The sequence below is a fragment of the Meriones unguiculatus genome, chromosome 1 (genome assembly GCF_030254825.1).
Source record: "Meriones unguiculatus strain TT.TT164.6M chromosome 1, Bangor_MerUng_6.1, whole genome shotgun sequence".
NCBI lineage: Eukaryota > Metazoa > Chordata > Mammalia > Rodentia > Muridae > Meriones > Meriones unguiculatus.
In genome coordinates this window covers 47,589,494-47,614,333 of record NC_083349.1, presented here as the reverse complement: position 1 = coordinate 47,614,333, position 24,840 = coordinate 47,589,494, and the positions used below count along the sequence as shown (strand labels likewise).

The 24,840-nt window shown below is 39.1% G+C and overlaps 1 protein-coding gene across 2 annotated transcripts in view; it reads left to right on the top strand.

The window, feature by feature from the left end:
* The window catches only part of Prkg1 (protein kinase cGMP-dependent 1), a 1,175,688-nt gene that overhangs the window by 445,782 nt on the left and 705,066 nt on the right, over nucleotides 1-24,840 (top strand). For both annotated transcript variants that reach the window (XM_060388343.1, XM_060388340.1), the window contains exon 3: nucleotides 18,772-18,885. In XM_060388343.1, the coding sequence (XP_060244326.1) occupies nucleotides 18,772-18,885 (114 nt within the window). The remainder of the gene's footprint in view (nucleotides 1-18,771; nucleotides 18,886-24,840) is intronic.

The following is a 24,840-nucleotide window of genomic DNA, read 5'->3' as shown; positions in this document are numbered from 1 at the left end:
CTCAAACTAATGGCCTCTTTTCCCTTGGTCATTATTGTTTATGGACACGTACATACATGTATAAACAAATAAATGTGTAAGACAACTTGCTGAGTCCACTTAGTGCTGCGTGTTCGTACATGGTTTCAGGACTGGCCACTTGGTGTTGAGAGCTAGTTAGGGCTTTCATCCCGGAGAGACTAATTCTCCCTTAGCGTCATGAATTCCCTGTAGCTCTTCATCTAGGGGTGGGACTCAGTGGGATTTCTCCTGTCCACAAAGACATGTCAGCTGGTGCTGTCATTGTTGAGGTCTTGTTTAGGCTCTTGAGAATTTTATAGACATAGTTTCCCTTTCATGTTCAGAAGACACAATATCCGAGCAGACTTCCTGGTCCTCTCGCCCTCATAATATCCTCCCCAAATTTCCCGGTGTTCCCCCCAAACCTTAGGTTTAGGGGCTGTATCCTAGAATAGCAACTGAGGCTGAGCACCCCATGATCAGTTTGTTCCTTATGTTTTGGCAGTTTGTGACTTTTCTAAAATGGTCTCCACCACAAAGAAAAGAACCGTCGGTAAAGAAGGGAGCTACCCTTATCTGCATATATAAGAATAAGTATTCAGAAAGTGCTGAGGAATTATTCTGGTTTAGGGAAGTGGCACCTGTAGGTTCTCCACTAAGATCCATGACCTCATTAGCCATGGCCTATTGACAAGGTTTACAATACCAGGGATGAATTCCCTGCTGTTGAGCCGGTCTTAAGTCTAATCAGACAGCTGTTGATTACTACTAAGATAGAACTTCTCTGGGACTTGGCACTAAATGCTTTCCTCTTGTCTCCATTCCCACCACCCCTAATGTAGCTTTGTTGTTTAGTTCATGAGTTGTTTAGTTTGCTCTTATAGGATATTGTTTATATTCTAGGTGGTCTTCAAGGCCAAACTTGTCAGCAAGTTGAAAGTAGCCGTGATGCTTTAGGGCCTAGATGAGTGATGGTCTCATCTTAATTTACTTAACCCAAGCCCGGTGCCAGGCATCAGTACTGAAGACACTACGTAGTCTGCCTAAAGAACACTTGGTAAACCTGACACACTGTAAAGTTTTATTACACCAACAGTAACACAATCCACCATCCATAAATTAATAAAATGTACTCACCTGTTGCAAAAGAAGGACTCCAGCTTGAGCAGAAATTAACCCATTGCATGAAGTGCTTACTAGAAACACCTCTTTTCTTAGTAGGAGACAAAGCAGTTTTGGGGAAAAAAAAATTATCCTTCTGTAAAGAGGTATGGTCAGACAAGAAGGGGAAGAAAGTACTGGAGAAAAAAATAGAAGCAATTGAGGGGTTAATTCTCACACCCGTTGGGTATTGCGATAGCTAGAAATATTTAGTATAAGAAATTGTCATAAAATGGGAGATGCCTGGGATAGTGAGGGCTTTTGAGTGGTAGACTCTGTCTGGAACAAAAAATTGCCAAGAAATGAGCCCCCAGGCTATGTGGGATAATTGTGTTAGAAGTGGGGTGGGGGTGGGGGAGTGTCAAGGGAGGTGATGTAGGAAAAGGAAAACCAAAACCAAAGGCTCAGGCCAAATTTGAAGATAAAAGCTGAGTGCGGCGTCTCATCCCTCGCTGGCTCAGCGTCCTGGGCAGAATCCCACGTGATGGAAGTGAGCAGCGTTAAAGTTGCTCCCTGAAGCCCTAGCGAGGTCATTCTCCTTCTTCCATCACTTGGACCACACAGGTGAGGCTCAGCTTTCATCTTTGGATAAGAGGACAAAGCAGAGTATTCCCATGTCTCAAAAGCAGTAGTTTGAGTACTTTGTGCACCTGGAAGAGCAGGCGAACACTTTGATGTGGGATGTAATTTTAGATTTTAACAGTATTATCATTTTTAATTAGGCCAAAAGCTGCCAATGTCACATAGCTCTAATGCAATGTTCAATGGTGGTACAATACAGTAATACCAGTTTTTGTTCATATGTCATAAAAACTTTGTCTTTCTCCTCCTAAATAATTTTCAAAAGATGAAAGACATTAAGTGATCACTCAACTAATTAGAGAAAGGTAGATGCAGTTCTGAGGAAATGAGTAGAGCATATGGAGATTACCTGGACACTAACAGCTGAGAGAGGACGTGGAGCTGACAAAGGACAGAATGTGGCCTCCAAGGGACGATGTTACGGCTGTGCACTAGTCCGTTTTAGACTGTGGCAGTGAAATCCTCGAGGAAGTCTGGCTTGTGAAAGAAATACACATAGTCCACTGTTTTGGATAGTCAACTGTGTGACTCTGGCTTCATCCCAGTTCTGAAAAGGGCCTACTGTCTGTGCTGTACTGTGGCTTTAAGAGTACATTGAAGGAAACACGGTCCCATAGACCCCTCTGAAGATATGCCTCTAAAAACCTGTAGGCTTCATGTCTTACAAGTTCATCCTCCACCATCACGCTAAGACCTTCCTGTGGATAAACAACATTCAAACTGTGGCTGATAGGGCAAAAAGTGACAGTCACCTGAACTCTCTGAAAGGATTGAAAATTTCTGCAATGTTCAGTACAGTAGCTTCTAGCCCTGCGGAGCATTTGTGTACTTGATGTGTGGATAATGGAAGATGTTTCCATATTATACTTTTTATTAACTCATGGTTAAGTAGCCACGTGTGTTGACTAGATCCCGTAACAGAGAGCACAAGAGAAAATTTAAAAAAAAAAAGTATTCTTTGGACACTGGACAATAAAGACATTGGAAGCAATTGTCTCTCACGGTTTTATGCTAATCTACAAAATAGTATGTTATAGTTCAAATCTGTCACACTCGTCACAAATGAACGAGGCAGGGTTTTCTTTCCAATGCTTTCAATTCAATGCTGTTTCTGGTGATTATGTTAATAAAAATGAGACTTTGATAATTATAAGTACAGCCTGTCAGAACAGATACCGTAATTATCACACAGCCGAGGAAAACATTTTCCAAACACTAACACAGCATGGTATCATATATTATGTGTTGCCTTTAAGTTAACTATGGTAGAAACAGCAAAAGCAGATTTTGTCATACGAGACATCTCATCAAGTAGTTAATTTGTAGAAAAATTTTATTTTTTCAATTTGAAAGAACAGATGGCCTATTCATTAAAATTCAAACGTAGATAATTACTTGATTCCAGTATTTTTAGCAAAAGGACATTTTATAACATTATGTTTGGGGAAGACTCATAGGTCTTAAAATGTTTTGTGTGACTGGACATATAATTCACCATCTATAACTGCCTGCTCTGCTAACTGAATGAGCCAGTTAAAAATAGCCCCATAACGCTTTTTCAACACTGAAATATTCGCTTTAAAGAATTACTCATCTCTCTGAAGAAATGTCTTCCCATTAGCCTCAAACCCCCATTCAAACATTCATCAGCAAACATTTATCTCTCACTTTTGTGCTGGAGACTTGCAACAGGAGATCGATGTTTGGCTAGATTGCACCTGCCCGTGAGAATGGGAGCCCAATGGTGAATGTTTAATGATTGAAATACCCTGAGCTTTCTTTCACATTAGTGGTGTTCTGCAACTTTTTCTCACTTACGTAGTTCAGTAAAGGTGTATGTTTAATGATTCATAGCAGAGAATTCATGAGTCTGAATGGGTAAAAATCTGTTGTTGACAGTCCCTCACCCGCACAATAATGTTAATTTTGAAATTTCCATCCACTCAAGCTCAGAATTCTGTTCACCAGAAGTGAACATTCTCTGAGATGTGCAAAATGAAGCAGAAACAACCAATTTGTCAAATTTCATTGGTTATTATGAAGCTCAAAGTGAAAGCTTAACCTAAGACTTCACTACCTCATCTGGAAAAAGAATATTAACTGCTTTTGTTGTTGTTGTTGATGTTGTTGTTGTTGTTGTTGTTCTTCTTCTTCTTCTTCTTCTTCTTCTTCTTCTTCTTCTTTTGGTTAATAGGTATTTTTCTATAAGATTTGAGCATGGCTTGTGTGGAGTTAGGCAGTAAACCCAGGGAAATGGTTTCCACCTTACGTGTTTGAGACAGGGTCTCTAGTTGTTCAGTGCTGCATATGTCAGGGCATAACCCAGGAGCCTCTGGGACTTCTCTCTGCCGCCCATCCCACCACAGGGATTTCTGGCAAGCACTATTGTCTATGGGTTTACACTGGTCCTGGAGAAACAAACACAAATTCTCGTGGTTATGTGGCAAGTGCTTTGCAGCCTGAGCCATCTCCTCAGGCTTTTTTTTTTTTAAGGTTTTTTTTTTATTTTATTATTTTTTTTATCAGTTACGTTTTATTAACTCTGTATCCTAGCCGTGTCCCGATCCCTCATTCCCTCCCAGTTCCTCCCTCCCTCCCTCATCTCCACCATGCCCCTTTCCAAGTCCACTGATAGGGGGGACCGCCTCCCCATTCATCTGATCCTGTTTTATCAGGTATCTTCAGGACTGGCTGCAAAGCCCTCCTCTGTGGCCTAACAGGACTGCTCCTCCCTTCGGGGGTGGGGAGACCAAAGAGCCAGTCATTGAGTTCCTGTTAGAAAGACTCTAACTAGCAGTGTTTTCAAAGCAAAGACTCATGACCAAACCTTTGGCAGAGTACAGGGAATCATAAGAAAGAAGGGGAGTTAGTCTGATGGGGAAAGGATAGGAGCTCCACAAGGACCAAATATATCTGGGCACAGGGTCTTTTCTGAGACTGACATTCAACCAAGGACCATGTATGGATATAACCTAGAACCTCCGCTCAGATGTAGCCTGTGGTAGCTCAGTAACCAATTGGTTTCCCAAAGTGAGGGGAACAAGGACTATTTCTAACAGGATCTCCTCAGGCTTGTCAGTGGACTTTCCCTGTACTCGATCCCAACATCTTTCAAATTCAACCACTTTTTCTTAGGACTGTGAATGAATTCTTACCTGGGGAGCTAGAGGCATTGATCCATACTCATGCATCAAACAAATTTATTGATAGTTATTACCCTGCAATATTTTCTCAGTGGTCAACAGCAAAATAATAAGATGAAAATTCAGATTTATGTCAGTGCTGTTATCTTCCTTGTGTGCTGAGAGCCACCTTTGACCGGAACATGCCAACTGCATAATTTAGGAAAACAGGAGCTCTGGGGGATCTGGACAGGTACCAGGGGATCTATCATAAACCTATTTCACTTGTCTAAATCTTGCTTCCCAGGCTTCTGGGCACATTTCTCTACTGTGTTGCTCAACATGTAGAAGCCCACTGTTGAACCCTACTGCTTACCTTTCTGTGAAAGTGATAAGGGATTTTGACAATATGTGAATATCTCCTTTTTTATTAATTACACTTTATTCACTTTGTATCCCCCCATAAGCCCCTCTCTCCTCCACTCCCGATCCCACCCTCCCTCCCCCTTCTTCTCACATGCCCCTCCCCAAGTCCACTGATAGGGGAGGTCCCCCTCTTCTTCCTTCTGATCTTAGTCTATCAGATCTCATTAGGAGTGGCTGCATTGTCATCTTCTGTGGCCTGCTAAGGCTGTTTCCCCCTCAGGGGGAGGTGATCAAAGAGCAGGCCAATCAGATTATGTCAGAGGCAGTTCCTCTTCCCATTACTATGTAACCCACATGAACACTAAACTGCCATGGGCTACATCTGTGCAGGGGTTCTAGGTTATCTCTATGAATAGTCCTTGGTTGGAGTATGAGTCTGGGAAGACCCTGTATTCAAATTTCTGGTTCTGTTGCTCTCCTTGTGGAGTTTCTGTCCTCTCCAGATCTTACTATTTCCCACTTCTTATGTAAGATTCCATGCACACTGCCCAAATAATGGGACCTGGAAAGGATCATCCTGAGTGAGCTGTCCCAGAAGCAGAAAGACACACACAGTATATACTCACTCATATAGACATGTAATATAGTCTAAACCTACTAAAATCTGTACATCTAAAGAAACTAATCAAGAGAGAGGACCCTGACTAAAATGCTCAATCTCCATCCCGAAAGGCAAAGAGGATGGAAATTAGAAGAAGAAGACAACAGGAAACAAGCTAGAAACCCACCACAGAGGGCCTCTGAAAGGCTCTGCCCTGCAGACTATCAAAGCAGATGATGAGACTTATGGCCAACTGTTGTGAATATCTCTTATGTTACAAAAGAGCAGCACATATGGAGCAGATTCCATAAAACATCCCAAAATAAAAGACTGGAATAGAATCACTGAGATAGGAATCTTTATTAATGGATAATAATCAAGCCTAATTAAACAACCCAACCTAAAACGTTATGATATCACTCCTTTTGATACAATATTTCCCAGGACTTGTTTTAGCTTTCCACTAATGGAAACTGGCTTTTTTTAGCAGGTGGATTTTTGCTTGTTGTCACTTGTGTGTGCTGTCCTAAATGGGTTAAATATTATTATGCCACCATTGACCTCATATCTAGCACAAGAATCTTCTAATTTCAATACACCAAATAATGAATAAATATGTGGGAATGTGGAGAACTTATGTAAAGCTCTTTGTCTTGGTCTAACTTAACAACTTTACTTTCATCTTGTAACCCTGAAAGATTCTGCTGGCCGCTGACATCTTTCAGGACTTTACACATTTCCTCCGGAGACCAATGACCTAAAAGCCTGATAGGATAACATTAAATCTAAAGACCCAGGGTTAAAAAGTTGTACAAGTTTTGGTGGTAGACGTAGAAGTGTGTTTGCCTAAAATTTAGACATAATTTGAAACTCTACTCTTTTAATAACCCTTTATGGTATTATTCATTTTATGAATTTTAATGTGTTAAAAGCCAGAGTGAAGCCAGACTGGTCTACAGACTGAGTTCCAGGACAGCCAAGGCTACACAGGGAAACCTTGTCTTGAAAAACAAAACAAACAAAGAAAGAAAGAAACCAGAGCTTTGCTATTCTATTTATGTATATTTCACCCTAATATTGTGTAAAAGTTGCTAAATATAAACATAACTTTAGTATAATATGTATTTCATTATCTTTATAACTTCACGTATAGTCAGTTTTACTTTTCATCTATTAATAGTCATTACCTTGTCCTGAGGCAAAGTACAGATTTCTTTCATAAGGTTTGCTTTTCTGATGTCATAGTAGCAAAGAGTTCAGTGCTGAAAAACCATCCTCTCAGATGAGACATCTTTAACTTGTTGATGTGAGTCAATAAAAATCTGGAAGAACTGAGACAGAGTCTAAGCACTAATTCTTGCTAACAGGTGATTGAATCAAAAGATAAATTATTTAGGCCAGTTTTATATAGGAACAAATTATTCATGCATAGTTCTAAGTCACTAGGAATAATACGTTTCTGCAGAAATTAGTTCCTTAAATCTATTGTTGTTCAAGAAACTCATATCCTTTTGAATATTTTAAACCTGTGGTATTTCATTTAAAAACTATTGCTGTCGGATGTAGGTTTGGTGAAGATCTTTTCCCAGTCTGTAGGCTGTCATTTAGTTCTGTTGACAGTGTCCTTTGCTTTACAGAAGCTTTTCAATTTCATGAGGTCCCATTTATTAATTGTTGATCTTAGAGCCTGCTGGTGTTCTGTTCAGGAAGTTGTCTCCTGTGCCAATGAGATCAAAGCTCTTATAATAGATTTCATTTATTTGTTTTTATGTTGATCCACTTGGACTTTCATTTCATGCAGAGTGATAAATATTGATCTATTTGCATTTTTCTACATGAAGACGTACAGTTAGACTAGCACCAGTTGTTGAAGATGCTATCTTCTTTCCATTGTACAGTTTTGGCTTCTTTGTCAAAACTCAGGTGTCCGAAGGTGTGTGGGTTTATTTCTGGGTCTTTGATTTGATTCCTTTGATACACCATTCTGTTTCTATGCCAGTACCATGCAGTTTTTATTACTGTTGCTCTATAGTACAGCTTGAGATCAAGAATGGAGATAACTCCAGGAGATTGAGGTAACCCAGAACCAGGAAGACATTCATGGTATATACTCACTTATAAGTGGATATTAGCCATGTAATAAAGGAAAAACATACTAAAATTTACATACTTAAAGAAGCTAAACAACAAGGAGGACCCCAGGAGTATGCTTAATTCTCATTCAAAAGGCAAACAAGAGAGACACCAGAAGTGGTAGAAGAGAGGGAAAAGGACCAGAGCCTATCATACATGTCTTCTGAAAGACTCTACCCAGCCAAGGATTAAAGCAGATGCTGAGACTCACAGCCAAACTTTGGGCAGAGCACAGGAAGTCTTATAGCAGAAGGGAGAGATAGAAGGACACAGAGGAGACAGGAACTCCACAAGGAAAACAACAAAGCCAAAAAATGTGGACCCAGGGGGACCAGCAGAGACTGATGCATCAACCAAGGACCATGCATGGAGAGGACCTAGACCCCCTGCTTAGATGTAGCCCATAGACAGCTCAGTCTCCATGTGAGTTCTCTAGTAAGCAGACCAGGGGCTGTCTCTAAGATGAACTCCTTTGTCTGTTCTTTGATTACTTCTCCCTGGTGGGGTGACCTTGCCAGCTCACAGAGGAGGAGGATGCAGGCAGTCCTGATGAGACTTGATATGCTAAGGTCAAATAGTAGGGGAGAAGGACTTCCCCTATCAGTGGACTAGGGTAGGGGGATAGGGGAGGGACAGGGAGGGAGGGTGGAATGGGCATGAGATGAGGGCAGGGACTAAAATTGGGATATAAAGTGAATAAATTGTAATATATATATATATAATTTTTAAAAACCTATTATATATATATATTTCCAAAAGCATAAAATAGAGTATTTTAGAATATAAAGAAAACCAATTTGTTTGGAAATCCATAACATTTTTTTAATTGTGATTCACAAATTGAGGCTTATTTTTATTAAGTGCAATAAGTCCTAAGATATAACAATGTACCTAATAATGATCACAAAATTTTAATAGTGAGTGTAAAGATATCTGGGATAATTATCATATAGTAAGAAAATATTTCTGTTGGTGGTATCACAATTTCTGTTAAGCTAATATGATTTGTTACTATGAAATACTACATTTTGGTTAAAGGTTAATAAAACCATCTTCCCTTTTACTTATCCATGTTCACAGATCCATGAATTATTTCAGGCTAAGAGCCTCTGAGCTAGGCTGTGAAGTCTCAGTGAGAGGATGACAAGGATTCGGATTCAGGCTAATTTAGAAAAGATTCCAGTTCATGGGAAGACTAGACGTTCTTTGCTAGAAATTAGAATTTGACTCCAGAGAACAGTTTGAACTTCTCAGCACAAGATTTTATATTAGAAACATATTTAATGAGTGAATCCTGTTATCTTGAGAAACTAAGGAAGGAGCTGTATCCACTGCTGTTAGCAGAGGCTTCAACAAGTGCTTCAGTTTAGGAGTGAATGCTATCACGTGGGTGGAATCTACTCACAGGAAGTATTTGTGCCTTAGTTAAAGGTGATTTGGGTGTTCTTTTATACAGGAAGAAGTGGGGAGCAGGTAGAAGATCATATGGGGGAAATGGACCAGAGCTGGTGAAAAATGTTGATGTGGAAGAGAGGTTATTGAGGAAGTGTGAGAAGCCAAATCATCTCCGGCTCATAAATTCTCATGAGGAAATTTATGAGTTGGGCACTAATCTTATCACTGAGCAATCACTATGTGCCTGTATTTGGTAATCATTGTTAACAGCTTCATTAAGATAATTCACCACCGTACCATCTGCCTCCTTAAAATATTCAGTCCAATAATTCTTAGAATATTTACAAATCCGTTTTTTCATCACTGTAGCCTAATTTAGATCATTTTCATTATCTCAAAAGGATCCTCAGTCTCACCATCTCTTCCAAGCCTTTGGCAGCTTCATCTTTTTTGTCTCTCTACAATAGAGTTGGATCCTCTGAACTGTTGTTATAAAAAAATAAGAATCCTTACCATTCCATCCTGATCTTACTCTGCCTGCAGTGGTACTAAAAGATAAAATTTTATTTTTTTGTTTAATGTGTAGCAGCTTTCCAGCCAAGTTCTCTCACTCTGAGACCAGCAACCTATGATCAACTGCTTTTGAGAAAAGAAGTCCAAAGTTTGTCCTTTTCATTTTATAGGTGTTCAGAGATTTTTGAGATATGTGGTTACTTTTGTTTTTTTTTTCTCTACTCCCTTAAAATATATGACTGTGGATACATATCTCTTATGTTTTCTGGAGAATCCTGGTCCCATGTAGAGGGGAAAAATACATATACCAGTTCAAGTACAGCTATTGTAAGGTCTCAAATGAGACCTTGCAACAAACTCTCATTTCCTACCATAAACTCTCCTGGTGGGAAATGTGTTTTAGCTCTGTGAGAGTTATAGCAAAGTAATGGCACATACATGCTTTCAGTAAATGGAGAAAAATGGTTGGTATTTTTAGATGTTCTTCTTCAGGACTGTGTAAATAATATGATTAAGATGCAGTTTAAGGCTTGCATAGATGAATGATTACAGTGGGGGGGGTCACTGACTAATGCTGCAGGCATTTATCTATAAATTATAGAGGATTTTTTTTTTCATTCATGGGTGTACTTTTACTTGGGGTTTCTCAACACCAGCACCATTGACATTTGGGGCTGAATAATTATTGGGTGGCATGCTGTCGTGTGCATTGGAGGAGTCTCAAAAGCATCTGTGGTATCTGTGCAGTTTATCACCCATGTTATGACAACTCAAAAGTGCCCAGTCTAAAGTACATACACACAGACACACAATTAGCAACATTGTGTTGCATCATAAATTCTTCTAAGGTTAATTTAAATATAAAATAAGTGAATGGCAAACAGCTATTTGAAAATCTGACAGTGGTGGTTTTGCCATTTTTCTCTCTATACATAACTATAGATTCATATGTTTATTGTTTTCCACTTTTTCATGTGTTTGTGGTATAGATGGTGTATGTGAAAATTCATGTACAAATGTATATGAATTCATGTACAAATGTGTGCACATTTGTGAAAACCATAGGTCAGTGTTGATTGTCTTCCTTTGTCTCTCTTCACCTCATTTTTTTTTAAACAAAGTCCTCAGTGACCTAGACCTTACTGACAAGATTAGACCAGCTAGCCAACAAGGCCCCATGATCAATCATCCTATCTCTGCCTCCCAGTGTTGGGATCACAGGCACGTGCCACCGTGCCTGGCTTTTACATGAGTGTGAAGGATCTAACTCAGGTCTTCATGGTTGCTCAGCAAGCACTTTACTTCCTAATCCCCCTCCAGGCCTCTGTTCATTGTCGTCCCATTGAAGGTGATTATGTATTATAGAACAGTAGGGCAAGACTCTGTCATCCATTCCTGGAATTTGGCTTAATAAGCTGAGTGAATGAAGACAAGTTACCTGTTCCACTCTCACTTAGTTCAGTGATGAATACTCTGTTATCACCTTGCCGTCCTATGTGTGCATGTCTTTCCTCTGGCCTGTCTTTAGCTTAAAAAAAAATCACAAACATTTATCTTGGGTTCTCTGTATACTTCACTAGGATTTCTAAGTATAATGTGTAGAAAAACCATAATATTGATCCTGGGGAAGAACTTTCCAAACCCTGCCTGTGCTCAGGTACATGACTGACCCATCTGTCATAAATCCACATATCTTCCTCTGTTCCTTAAATGTCTCTGCAGACAGAAATGCTGCGCTATCAGCTACTCAAACCTTCAGTGTGATTGCTCAGATGGCTCCCTGTAGCCAACTGTCCAAATCACTCAAATGTCAGTCAGTTTCCTCACTGAGGTTTCCTTGTGGGGTATGTTTATATGGCCATGACTTTGGAACCGGAAGCAAAACAAACAGGTGAAGTGAAGTTCAGATATCTTAATGTGCATCTTTTCTGTCTGCACCTTTAACTACTTTTAGTTCCACAGAGCTCATGTATATTTCTGACTCTGAAACCAAGGATAGTTTTGGCTATTTTTATTTTCTATACAATCTATTTTGAAATATCTTAAAACTTAGTGCAATAAAAAAATGCATCAAATATGCTTACTGTAGTCAAGACCATGTAAGAACTCAGATTTGCATAACTGAGGGACAAAGAAGCAAAAGTCTCCCTGCGTGGAACCTGTCCTCACCCCTTAAATGCTGTTCTAGGTCATCGGATCCTGAGCACTTTGGTGACTATGGTTTCAAGAGATGGCTCAGTGATGAAGAGCACATGATACTTCTGAAGATGACCTCTGCACGGTTCCCTGTACCCACATAGCAGCTCAAAACTGTCTATCACTCGAGCTCAAAGGGATCTGCTACCTTCGTCAAGCACAACATGTGTGAGGAACAAGCACACACACATGGTTCTCACATTTACATGTAGGCAAAACACCCAATCACAAGAGGTAAAAACAACTCTTAAAACTGTATTGCTATGGTTTTATATAAAAAGAGCCTTTGAATGAGAAGCTCTGTCATAATAACAATTTCATATGAACTCCAGTGGTTATGGAAACCAAGAATGCAAAAATAGTTTAAGAAAACTTTGCTGTGTACATAGTCTAATGAAACGTTAATGAGCAAAAGCAAGTCAACCAGTGATAAAGCAAACTTTGAAAGAAATATGTAATACTGTAACAGGGCAGTTTCAGACAGATGTTTATTCAGTGGCATACACACACACACACACACACACACACACACATATATATATATATATATATATATATATATATATATATATATATTTCAGTCATCAAGTTTAATCCCTTGAAGAGAGAATACATCATTTAAGGAGCAGGAGTTGAGATCCAGGGAGACCACATCCATTTCAGAGAAAAAAAAAGCAATCTTCAACAGATATTGGATAGGCCCTGATAGCCTGCTATTCTCTCAGTTATAACAAACACGTTTCTTACAGAGAAATTGTCTTTTTTTCACTCATTCTGCATTAAGGAAAACAGATATACGTGACCAACAAGCATAGAGAGAAGCAGGATCTCTCAGTCTGCGTTGAGTTCCTGGGAAGTAGAGAAGGGAAAGGACATCTTTCCCTCGACTTAGCCCTATCACTGTCTTGTCACTTTCTGCATTATTCCCAAAGTGACAGCACCTCTGACCTAAAATGACCGTGTAAGTCAGGCCTGATAGAATCTTTAATTGATTGAGGGTGAAGACCCAGAGATGAACTCGTCTCCCAGAGGGATGTATATCTGTTCTGATGCCAGCACAGCTCAACCACCAGAATGCTGAAAGCTCGGTTGACTCTAGGAAATATAGAAATCCATATGAAAGAACAAATAGCATAAAGCTACAGCCTTTAACTTACAGGATCATGAGAACAAACTCAAGGTGCTTGGGAAAGAAAGAGGCAGGAGGTGTTGTGTAAGTGGGAACTTGATATAATACCGTTTTCCTTTTAATGGTCAAAAACAAGCCGTCTTCAATGTGCCAGCCAAGATTGCTGCAACTGAGCCCAACCTTCACAATCAGGTTGTTACCAGCCCTTCTCTTCCTGCCTGCCAGTAATAAATCTCTAAGCTAATTCTACTTATCACGAGGCTCCTTATGGCTCAAAACCCCAGGTTAGGAAAAAGAAGAAGAAGAAAAAAACAGGATAAACAAAACCAAGGGATTTGGCATATCTTTATAAGTTCAGTTTCTTCCTTTATTTATTGAAACTCCTGATTCTTATGAAACACAAGCAAAAGTGTAGATACTTTCTAATAGCCCTCTTAACGCTCTGACTCTCCCCAGGGTCGTGTGCATAGAAAGGTGCCAAAAGCAGAGCCAAATTGATTGCGGCTAGAAGTGTCAGGCTCAGGATATACGACTCAGCCAATTCCCGATCACAAACAGGCATATGGCACCTGAAGTAGAGGCAGAAAAATGCATTCCATGTACTGTGATACAGCTGTCAATTATTCATGGCAGTGACAGGAGTAAGAAAAAAAAAGCGAAGCCATAAATAACACTGAACCACTTCTCAGCCACCAGCTTCTACCTCTCCTCATGGGTAAACCACATTAGCAATTTAGAAAACTCCAAATGACTTGTATGTTTCTTCACCTATCAGAGGACAGAGGGAAAATGACACTAAGAGAGTATCCCGTTATAAAACAATAAAATAAAATAGGAGCAAAGTAGGGTGTTAAGATGAACTATTCTTGGGGTTATTTGGTTTCCCAAGTGAGTTCTTATAGTCTGTAGGAACTCCTGGAATTAGTCAAAGGGAAAGTCTACACTTAAGATAGTCTGAAAATTCTCTTTCTGTGGCTCTTTAAAAAAAACCTGGGTTGAAATGTAACATTTAAAAGTCAAAATTGAAGTACTGAAATTGATTTCATCTTTGTTTTAAAGGAAATAGAAATTACACCCATTCATGTTGGCCTGAAGGAGATTCACCAAAACGAATCACCAAATTTAGTAAAAGAAAACATTCATAATAAAAGTTCCAGGGGAGACCTTTCTACCTTCTACGCTTGGTAAACGCCTCAGGCAAACATTCCCCCCACCCTTTCCCTCCCCAGCAGAATCACCACTCCTAGGCTTCCCTAGGAAGCTCGTCTCTCAGAGGCGGCCACTGAGGGGAGCGGGAAGAGAAGTCATCTGTGCATGAGTACATCTACAGCACTGGTTCTCAACCTGTAGGTTGTGACCGATTTGTGGGGTCTCACACCCTTTGCATAGGAGTCCCCTGAGACCACCTCCATAACAGATAGTTACATGATGGCTCAGAACAGCACCAAATTACAGTTAGGAAATAGCAACAAAAACATTTTCCTCGTTGAAGAGCAGCAGAACCTGGGGAACTCTGCAAAGGGCAGCAGCATTAGGAAGGTTGAGAAGTATTGGTCTAAGGAATGGCCTCATCACTCCCTAACACGCTAGAACAAGCAGATTATAGGAATTCCTGGGCATGTGCACTTAGCTCTTTTAGCAAGTAGGAGTTAAGATCTGCAGAGGAGGTGTGCTCGATTAGGAAAATACCTCAAGTAGATAATTGGTATTCACTTAAGAACACAGTTCTGGTGTGCATGAAAACAGAGCACTCATATACATAGAATAAATAAATAATTTGTAAAACAAAGATACCTCTCCATGCCTTTAAGAGAGCTCTGCTTCACACCATGCAGGTCTCTGTCATCTGTCCCTTCTCTCTGTTACTTACTCTCATCCTTATATCAGATATGAAGAAAAATAAGAAACCAAATTATTCAGGGTAATATATGTATTTTTGTTTCTGAGTTAAGCATGTCTGTCTATTAAACTATAACACCAACAACAAAACAACAGTGCTTTAAGCTGGGTGGGACATGGTGATACATGCCTGTAATTACCTCACTCTGAAGGTAAAAGAAGGAAGATATGAAGTTCAAGGTCATTCTCTGCTACATAGCAAGATTGAGGTTTTCTAAGGAAATATGAGATCTTGTCTCAAATAATTGAAAAAAAAAGCAATACTGAAGAAACAAATAAAAACAGAATGTTTTAAATAAGTGCCATATATCAAATGACATCAGATCATTTATATTTCCTTGGTAATTGTGGCCATACTTTCTGTCAAGTATTTAAATTAACCTAGAAATGATATTCATATCCAAACTAGCATTCATCAAGTATAATACCGAATACTTTATTTTAACTCTTCTAATTAATATGCAGCACAAACTTCTGTTGGCAGTGCCAGTTATTAATATATAAATGAAAAATTAGCACATGTATAATTTATACCTATTTTTTTCAACAAAAGTTAAGTTAGATGTAAAAAAAAAATTAGGCAAATAAATAACAAGGCAGGATGTGGTGGTTCATAGCTTTAATCCCGGTACTCAGGAGGCAGAAGTAGGACTGCTCTATACAAAGCCAGTGTGGTCTACACCGTGAGACTCTCTAAAACAGATTAGGAAAACAACTTAAAACTAGAAGTGAATTTGTGCATAAATTTCAAGCCCTAGAGTCTCACGGTTTCAGCACACAAGCCTTCAGGAGTTCATTAAAATGGAAGGTGTAATCACTTACAAGTGTAGTTGTCCATACCTCTAAATAGACAAATGTTATATGAATATGGTTTGTCCAGAGAGGAAGGATGTCTGCATGATCGGTGTGAGGATCACGGTGGTAGCTGACTAGTTTGTAACTCTCTATAAAAGAAATCATCTAGATTTCACAAGCTGTCTCTAATGTGATAGGTCCATCCACTGATTTACTTGAAGTAACCTCTGGTTCAAAACAACAGGCCTAATGCTGACTGTTATCTTTTCCTGGGCAGGTGTTCCTAGAGACAGCATAATTCTCAGTGTAAAGCTGGATTCTGCTTCGATGTTTCTTTCCACTAAAGACTCTTAAATGTCAACCTCAAAGACAGAGAGGCAGACTCACATAGTCATTTATTTTTCCTCTAGGCTTTGGTTGTTTTGTTTTAATTATATTTATAATTAACACTACAAGCTTTAGATTGACAGTTTTATAATGCATTAGGACATTATTACTTCTCATCCTTGAGAGTTCCAAACTTCAGGTCTATGGTCTCTGAAGCAATGTGGCCATAAAATGTCTGAACAAAGGCGAATGTAGAAAAGTCCAAAGACTTGGCATTTCCCCAGATGAATCACTGATTTTCTTGGGTTTCTGTTTACTCCTCTGGGTCTAATAATGATTTGAGTTCGAATGTTTTTCCTTCTCACCACCATTACACCTCATTGAAGGGATCTAAAAACAAATTCTTTGTTTAAAACAGAAAACCTATTTTTCTGCATAGACTTCAGTTTCCGAAGTAGGTGATGGTCTATTGAAATATATTGCAAATAATTCCTACTTTCATTTATAAGATAAACAAACATAATGAAAATTACATAAGCAGTAAGAGCAGACATGTATTACACATTTCTTGCAGGGATAAGTACTTTTAGTTGTCTTTATCTCATTTAAATTTAACAATCACCTAATGACAAAGATACCCTGGCTTTCTTGATTTTACTAATGAAGAAAGTAAGCCACTGAAAAGTTAATCAACTTTACCAACTGTCATAGTGCCGGTAACTAATAGATAAGAAAACCCAGTTCCTATTCTGACTTCAGACAAATGTATTAATTTCTTTACTACCATGCTAAAGTATGCTCTCTCTCGCTTTTGAGTGAAACATAAAATTTCTAGGGGAACAGACATCACAGGAAAAAAATGGGGATATGCTATATTTAAGAATAGATAAATTTCTTGGGCTGGTTTTTGATGTAGCTTGAAGGAGGACATTTCCCTTCTGTGGTCAGTGAGCATGAGAAAGCTCAAGAATGTTTGATCCATATTGCCCGGTGCAAGCAGTTCTAGACCTTTAGAATCACGAGATTTGTTCATTTGTAGCTTACTAATACCGAGGAATGAAGTTCTAACATGCTGAGTAGATTCTGTGTTTTGTCCCAATTATTTTCAAATCCTCCATTCGTAAATACTATTTTGATACGGAGGCTCAGAGCGCCTACGCTCTACAATAGTGGTTCTCAACCTTCCTAATACTGTGACCCTTTGATAAAGTTCCTCATGTTGTGGTGACCCCCCCACCACAAAATTATTTTGTTGCTACGTTATAACTGTAATTTGCTACTATCGTTCATCACAATATAAATATGTGCTCTGTAGGCTAATATGAGAACCACTCTCCCCAGATGGGTCATGACTCACATGTTGAGAACCACTGCCCTACAGGGTAAATGATGCCTCATGGATGCATAAATGAAACATCTTCAATGCTTAAGATTTATAGCTCAACAAGTATATGAAAAAGTTAATGTATCAAATTGGATTTTTAAGCCAATATTTTTATTAGACTCAATTGATTTAAAAACAGGAATGAATTTATTCTCAACACTTATTTTAAAAACAGCTATTACAAGAAACAGGCACTTAAAGGAACAGCTCTGAAGCTGGTACTTTGGGCCTGAAGTTAGGACAACACTAAACATCAGTCTGGGCTTAGTTCTCCTACCAAACGAGAAGTTTTCTTTTCTTCTGTAGACAGTGGGTATGAGATTGGAAAAAAACAGCGAAAGTGCAGGATTACCTCTAGAGTAGAGTGTGTTGCCTTTGATTTCTTCCATAGTTGTGTGATGGAAATTTTAGGCTACAGAACTATAACATTTGAAAATTAATATTTTTCCCTATTTCCCCCATGAATAACACTACTTCCCTATTTGTGAGCAGCAATCTGTACAGAGTTTCTTAGCTTTTTCCTTCTTCTGCATTTTATTTTCCCAGCCCATTGTGGAGCATAAACAGTCCTCTGGCTTTATGGTTCCTTTTTTTCCTGACTGATAGTCAATTCACAAGCTGGGAAGCAGAGAAAACAGTTTGCCTTGGTCAGATAAGATGTTTCCAAATAAACAGATACCAAAAGCTGCAATTAAATAATGCCCAGGGGTCAAAGTAATTTCTCTCTATATAATAACTGCCTTGATCAAGATGAAAATGTCTGAGTCTGAGGCACGCTGTAGAATATGTGCCCACTTACTCGAATTTCCTCTTAGATGTAACACAATGTTAAAATTGGAATTACCATGGTTTGCTAAAATGACATATGGAAGAGTTGCATAGGCTCGTGTTTTTGTCCCCATCTTTTCCCAGCCTCTTCATTAATGGAGTCTCGCTTCAAATCTGTCGGTGCAGAATTTAAGAGCTGGGTTTCTAAACGTGCATATTTTGTTGCATTTCTTGTATCATCCTTTGGGGGAAACTTTGTTTAAATCGATTCACTGGTGCTTTTCTTTTCTTCCTTTTTATTAAACATCCTCAGCGTTCCTCAGCTCAGAATGAAGATGCAACAGATGCAACAGCCTGATGAGAGAGGATTTAGATAACATGCCCTCCCTTCTTCTTTCAGATGGGAAGGTTGAAGTCACGAAGGAAGGCGTAAAGCTGTGCACGATGGGCCCCGGGAAGGTGTTCGGGGAGCTGGCTATTCTCTATAACTGCACCCGGACAGCGACCGTCAAGAGTAAGGCTCCTTTCCTGGCTGCTCGCATTTTCAGCGTCTTCCTTCTCTCTGCCTGTGCGATATTCATTTAACGCTGATGGGTCGAATCTGTGCCATCTGCTAGTGTAGAGACCCATTTTTGCTTTTGCTCTGTTGACACGTGTGTTTATTTAACGCTAGGCCATTGTTGAAAACACGGTTTATTTCCTATAGGATAATTATTGTCCTCATTAAAATTCTCATGGTAGAACTTTTTTTTAAATGGTATGACTTTTAAATTAAAATTTGCTTTTATTTCTTCTACCATTAAAGTGTGGATGACATTCCAGAACATTTTCAAGCCAATTTTAGATTACATGAGCCATATGCATCCCACTTGTTGATTCTGTGATTCGGAAAAACTGAGGCGAGAACTGTCCTTTGTCTCATCCAAGAATCCCTGAATAAAATATGCCCTGGATTCTATGACTGCATCTGAGAATATTTTCATCTTCAGCTGCTCATCAAGTTGTATATTGTAGCAGTTGTTCTTTTCTCTGATTGAGCTTATTTTAAAACGAGCAATAACGCCGCTTGTTTTCCTGATTTTACACGTATGTGTAGATGTGATTTCTCTGGCAACACTGGGCGTTCAGGAGGAGCAGCTGCAGCAGTTAGAGAAAAATCTGTATTAAAAAAAAAATCTTCCAGTGTAAAGATGTAGGAACGCTGTAACAGATAAAGCTGAGTTCAAAGCCAACAGTGGAAGCCCAGTACGTCATTAGGCCAGTGTGTGTAAAGGCAGCCACGTTAGCCCATGGATAATTTCAATGGCAAATTAGTAATATCAGTTAGTTTTCTTTGGATGGCAATATGCCACGAAGGCACTGGCTAGAAGGGACTCAAAACTGTATGGCCACCTGAAGTCCCAGATACAGCTGATCATGACAGCCAGCCAGTGACCTTTCTCCCCAAATGCCACAGCAGCAGCATTTGCACGGGGCCTCTTTCTGTGAGTTCTGCTTGGCACCTAACTCTTGATCCTGGAGAGAAGATGCTTCAGGTGATAAGCACTGCCAGGATTTTCTTTTACACTACCATCGAATTCCATGACTCGAAAGATAGAGATCCAGAGGAACGTAGGAGAATCCGTGAAATGTTCATTCCCTCCTAAGGAGCCTAAGATGGGAAAAGAGCAGCTATGGCTCCATCAGTGAAAGCAGATTTTATTATTATGGTTTGCCTTTGTAAGAAATATATTTTTAGGGTAAACAGAGGATCAGGAGAGCACATTTTTGTTAATGTATGTTTTCTTAGCGTTGTGAACAATTTTTGCCATTTCAAAATTTTTTAACATTTCAGCCTTGAATAATACTACTCATTGAATCTAATTGGGACTACAAATTTCTAAAGGTTAACATATGGTAATCACGCCATTCTTAGTCACATGAAATGTTGAATTAGAATACTGAAAGGAAGATTTTTAAATAGACTCGTTTATTGAAAGGGGTTTTGGAGCTAATTACTTTTTATGAGATGACTGCTGAAGATCAGTGGTCACATCCAGGCTCTCTGAAATGGTGCTCATCCCTGCTAACCGTTATAGAGTCATGTTTGGCAAATTTAGATAGGCAGTACGCGTCTGAGCAGGTGAGAACGAGGTGAAAGTTGTATGTAGTGGATGATCCTAACTGTTTCCGTGTCAAAATCTTCTGCACTGAGGGGATTGGGTGATAGGAGACATTTTTCTTGAACACAGACACATGGCTGTATCTATGTACATGTGTGTGCATTTCACTTCATGGTGCCCTACTTAAGATATGGAGGTTGCACGAAGAAATGAGCCCCAGGCTTACGATACGGTAAGGTATCTCTGTATTACAGTTATAAAGGTTATAAGTATGGACCATTGCTTATGAAGAACTATTTCTTTTAACTGTCGCTCAAAAGCCGGAAGGTATAAATAATGGTTGTTTATTGCTCAGTAATGTTTGTCTATGTATCCTTTCCTATCCAAGGGGATTGTTCACATGACTATGGGCGTTAAGTACCATCTTTTTCTTTATGATGAAACCATGTCCACAGACTGAGCATTTGTGATTCTTATTAGAGTCCACCATGCATGCTATTTGTAAACAGAATATAACTACAGAATATGACTACAGAATATAGCACCAGAGGCTAAGTTACCGTTTACATGTGAGATTTTAAATTGTCTTTACATATATTTACCTTCGTAGGTAGGTCTAGTGTTTTCTCAGGATTCAGTATTGTGTTTGACAGTCCACTTTTTAACCATCATTTTGCCAGTGGTTGCTATTGGGAATAGTTATATTTGAGTTCTAGACTGAAGTACCATTCTGTTCGTTTTTTAAATCAATACATCCACTTGGGCACAGCACTATACAGCTGATACCCTTCTTACATGATTGGCATATCCATTCATTCCTTCTCCTTCCTTGGTTTTCAGACCTTGGTCTGTATTCCATAATTTAAAATGTTGATTTTTTTTCTTTCTTCTGCTTCCTTAGGCTGACTGAAAGTTGTCTATGCCTTTAATACATGTATAATCTCAGAGTAGTGACTCAGTTCTAGGGGGCTCGTAAAAGACATGAATGTGAGCTAATCCTCTTCATGAGAGCACTTTATAAATTTTTGTCAGACCATGAGTAAATTCCAGCAACTTCTTCTGATTGTTGATCAGATATACCTTTCATACCTGAAATACTTTAAAATTTCTTAGTAAAGTTCTAGATTGGCATGAAATGCTAGGAAAGATGTTTCCTTGTGGTGATCTAACTGAAAGAACTGTCCTGGTAGCTTGTAGCTAGCTTTTTTTTTTTTTTTTTTTCCTGTCTTGGAAAAATAATCAGCTGTCTATCTAAAAATGCACAAGTGTATATAGCACTAGCTGTGATGAGGACACTGGAGGAAGGCCTGATAGTAGCAATCAAAGCCACAGAGATGTAGAAAGAACACCACGGCAGGGTGCAGAAATCTGTAGCCGTGGTCTGCTCTTGTCTTACAAGGCGGCACCATTGATTTACCCTCAAGAGATGAAGACATCAAACGTGTAAGATTTACATTACATTGGACACAAAACTCTAACAGCTTTAAGACTTTCGAAGTTTCTTTGAAATTGGCCACTTGTGCTGTACCTGTCCAATGGTAAGCGCTGTGGATGCCAGGGGATGAGAGGAGAATCAGCTGTTACAGTTGATTTCCGCATCTCGTATGGTCTGGGGTTTTCACAGTTGTTTAAGTGTTTGCCTTGTTTAAAGCAAGTTTTACTGTGAATTTTCCAGAGCTCACCAGAGGCAGGGGTGCTCCCGTTGGCTAAATACCCCTTGCCTTGTCATTTCCCACAACTTCATTATCATCTTCCCCGTGTGTCACTCCGAGATTGTACTGCAGTCACCTGGGGTGTTAGCAATTTACACTCACACCGGGCCTTCTTCTCTTACTTCTATGCTCAAGATTCTTCAAATACCAACACAAAACGGTGCAGTCACTGGGCTTCTAAAACTGGAGAGAAAAATGTGTTTTATTCACGTGGAGCACAGGGCCGGTGATGGGTACCTTACGTGTACCCTTTCGTGATATCTGTGTTGTTATTCTGTCTTCCTTTCGTTTCCTATGACCAGCCCACAGCTTCACAAGGATGTTCATGTGGCTGAAAATGTATGGTTTCTTGTGTCACCTCTAGGTCACAGGAACTAGGTTTTACTTGGGGTGGGGGGGTTGACTTCAAAATAATAAATTGAAGCAACGTTCCTCTTACACTGAGTTTGTAGCTTACCATGTTCCCAGGCCTTTGCTAATACATTATTCAAATAGTCATATTTAAAGTATAGCCAATAAAAATTGAAGACTAAAAGAACTCTTCATCAGAAAGTCTCAATAGTAGGTGAGGAAGGTGTGCCTCAGAAAGTTATATAAGTAGGGTGCCTTGTGTGGGCTGCGGTAGCTAGTTATGATGCTATTTGGACAAAATATCTGAGTGATTATTTCTCTCTAGATTATGTATAACAAGTATTTTAAAATTCCTTTGTAGGAAAACAATTCCGTACTAACATAACACAGCATAGGAAGACTTTTTAAAAAAATTAGACAAATTAATGACTTTGATAACATCAGGTAAAAATATTCTTTTCTGCCTTAGTGAGACTGTTTTTCAAGTTTTATACTTCAGCCTTTCTAAGATATCAGTCAAAAAGAACTTGACTAATTAAAGTATTTTAGTGTCACAGACATTTCATAAATAAACTTAAAAGGGCTGGATTATTCTGTTGTTTTATTTTTAGCTTTTAAAGTAAGTCTGAGCCTTTGTAGGGAAGGTGTCTTGTACATTCCCTTGCATTTCTGTTTCAAGAATTACATTATTCAGCTTAAGTCAGAAAAAAAATCTGCCAAGTGTCAAAAAACAAACAATCCAAAACAAATGAGTGGAGAGGGGAAAAAAAAAGGGGGGGGGGGAATCCGACTGAATTTTTCCCTCTGATAACTCTATATACTGTGAATAAAATGCCTCTGCCTGATACGAATGCTCCGCACCACACATACATACAGTGCTTGCTATTAGCAGGCTTCTTCCATTGCTACGGAGAAGCAAGCATAGATGAGGCCCTTTTGTAGTTGCAGACTTTGAACATATCTTAATATTACTGAAACAAGAAGTAAACAGTCAGGTTCTCTTAGGGACTATCATTATAGAGCATTGTACAACAACCTATTTATGACAAGGATGCGCAGGTGTGAATGAAGAAACATTGTCAGCAGGAGCAATGACCGTGTACGCCTATGACCTGGGATTTTAATGAGTGCCAGCAGCCCTGTACTTTCATGGTCCCCATCCACAACATGAGTAGGAGAGGTGACCGTGTTAATGAGCCTCTCTCTGGCCTCTGAGAGCGAGCCTTTTATAATGCATGTTTTACTTTCTCTCAGTCTAATGAATCCTTTCTGCCAAGAATCCTGAAAAGCTGGGGAGAACACACAAGATAAGTTTGGACTGATGGGGACTAAAAAACTTGTCCTTGGTAGAAAGGGATTGTCCTGTGTGTCCCCAGAAATTTTATCATCCAGGAAAACGAAGCAAACTGTGCATTACAATGCCAAAGTAGAAACACCTGCCTAGTGAGCTCAGAGACAATGTTCTTACTAAAATATCATTGCCAATACTGCGATGTTGTTAACACACAATGCTATAGTTTATGAAAAACAAGTTTCTTTGATGAAGAAGCAATTCACTGGGTACCAATGATGCCGTGTAACAGAGTAACTGTGCAAGCAGATACCCCAAAGCTGGCCTTCACTCTCATTCTGTGATCTATATAGAGAAGAGGTGAATTTTAAGGGTAGTGATTTTTCTCCTTCATTTTAACAAAAACTGTTATGATCAGAGTCTATTTATCATTTATATTTAACTACTTCCAATAAAAGCAATCATCTAATTTCCCTGCTGATGAGGTGTGGCTGGCAATCCTATTTAACAGTACTTGTGGAGGGAAAGTAACTTAATTCCTTCTCACAGATAGATAAATGACTCCCCACTCCCTCCTTTAATTGCCTAGTCACTACCACACCGAATGTTCCTTCTCTCTGGAAATAAGTCAGGCTTTCCCTGACAAGCTATTTCTTTTAAAAGATTGCAGATAATTTAATAATAAGTCTGAACAATAGGCAAGGAAAGCTGAGGTTTTACTTTTCCAGAAATTTCTTAAATCTTCAAAGGTAATCGCTAGGCTAGGCATGGTAGCACATGCCTGTAATTCCATCACTGGGGAGGCAGAGGCAGGCAGATAGATTTTTTATGAGTTCAAAGCCAGTCTGGCATACAGAGCAAGTTCCAGGACATCCAGGGTGGTTACACAGAGTTATCCTGACTTGAAAAAAAAACAAACAAACACACAAACAAACAAACAAAAAAAAAAAACAAAACACAAGCAAACAAAAAAAATAAAACAACAAAAATGTAATAGCTTTTCCATGTAGATC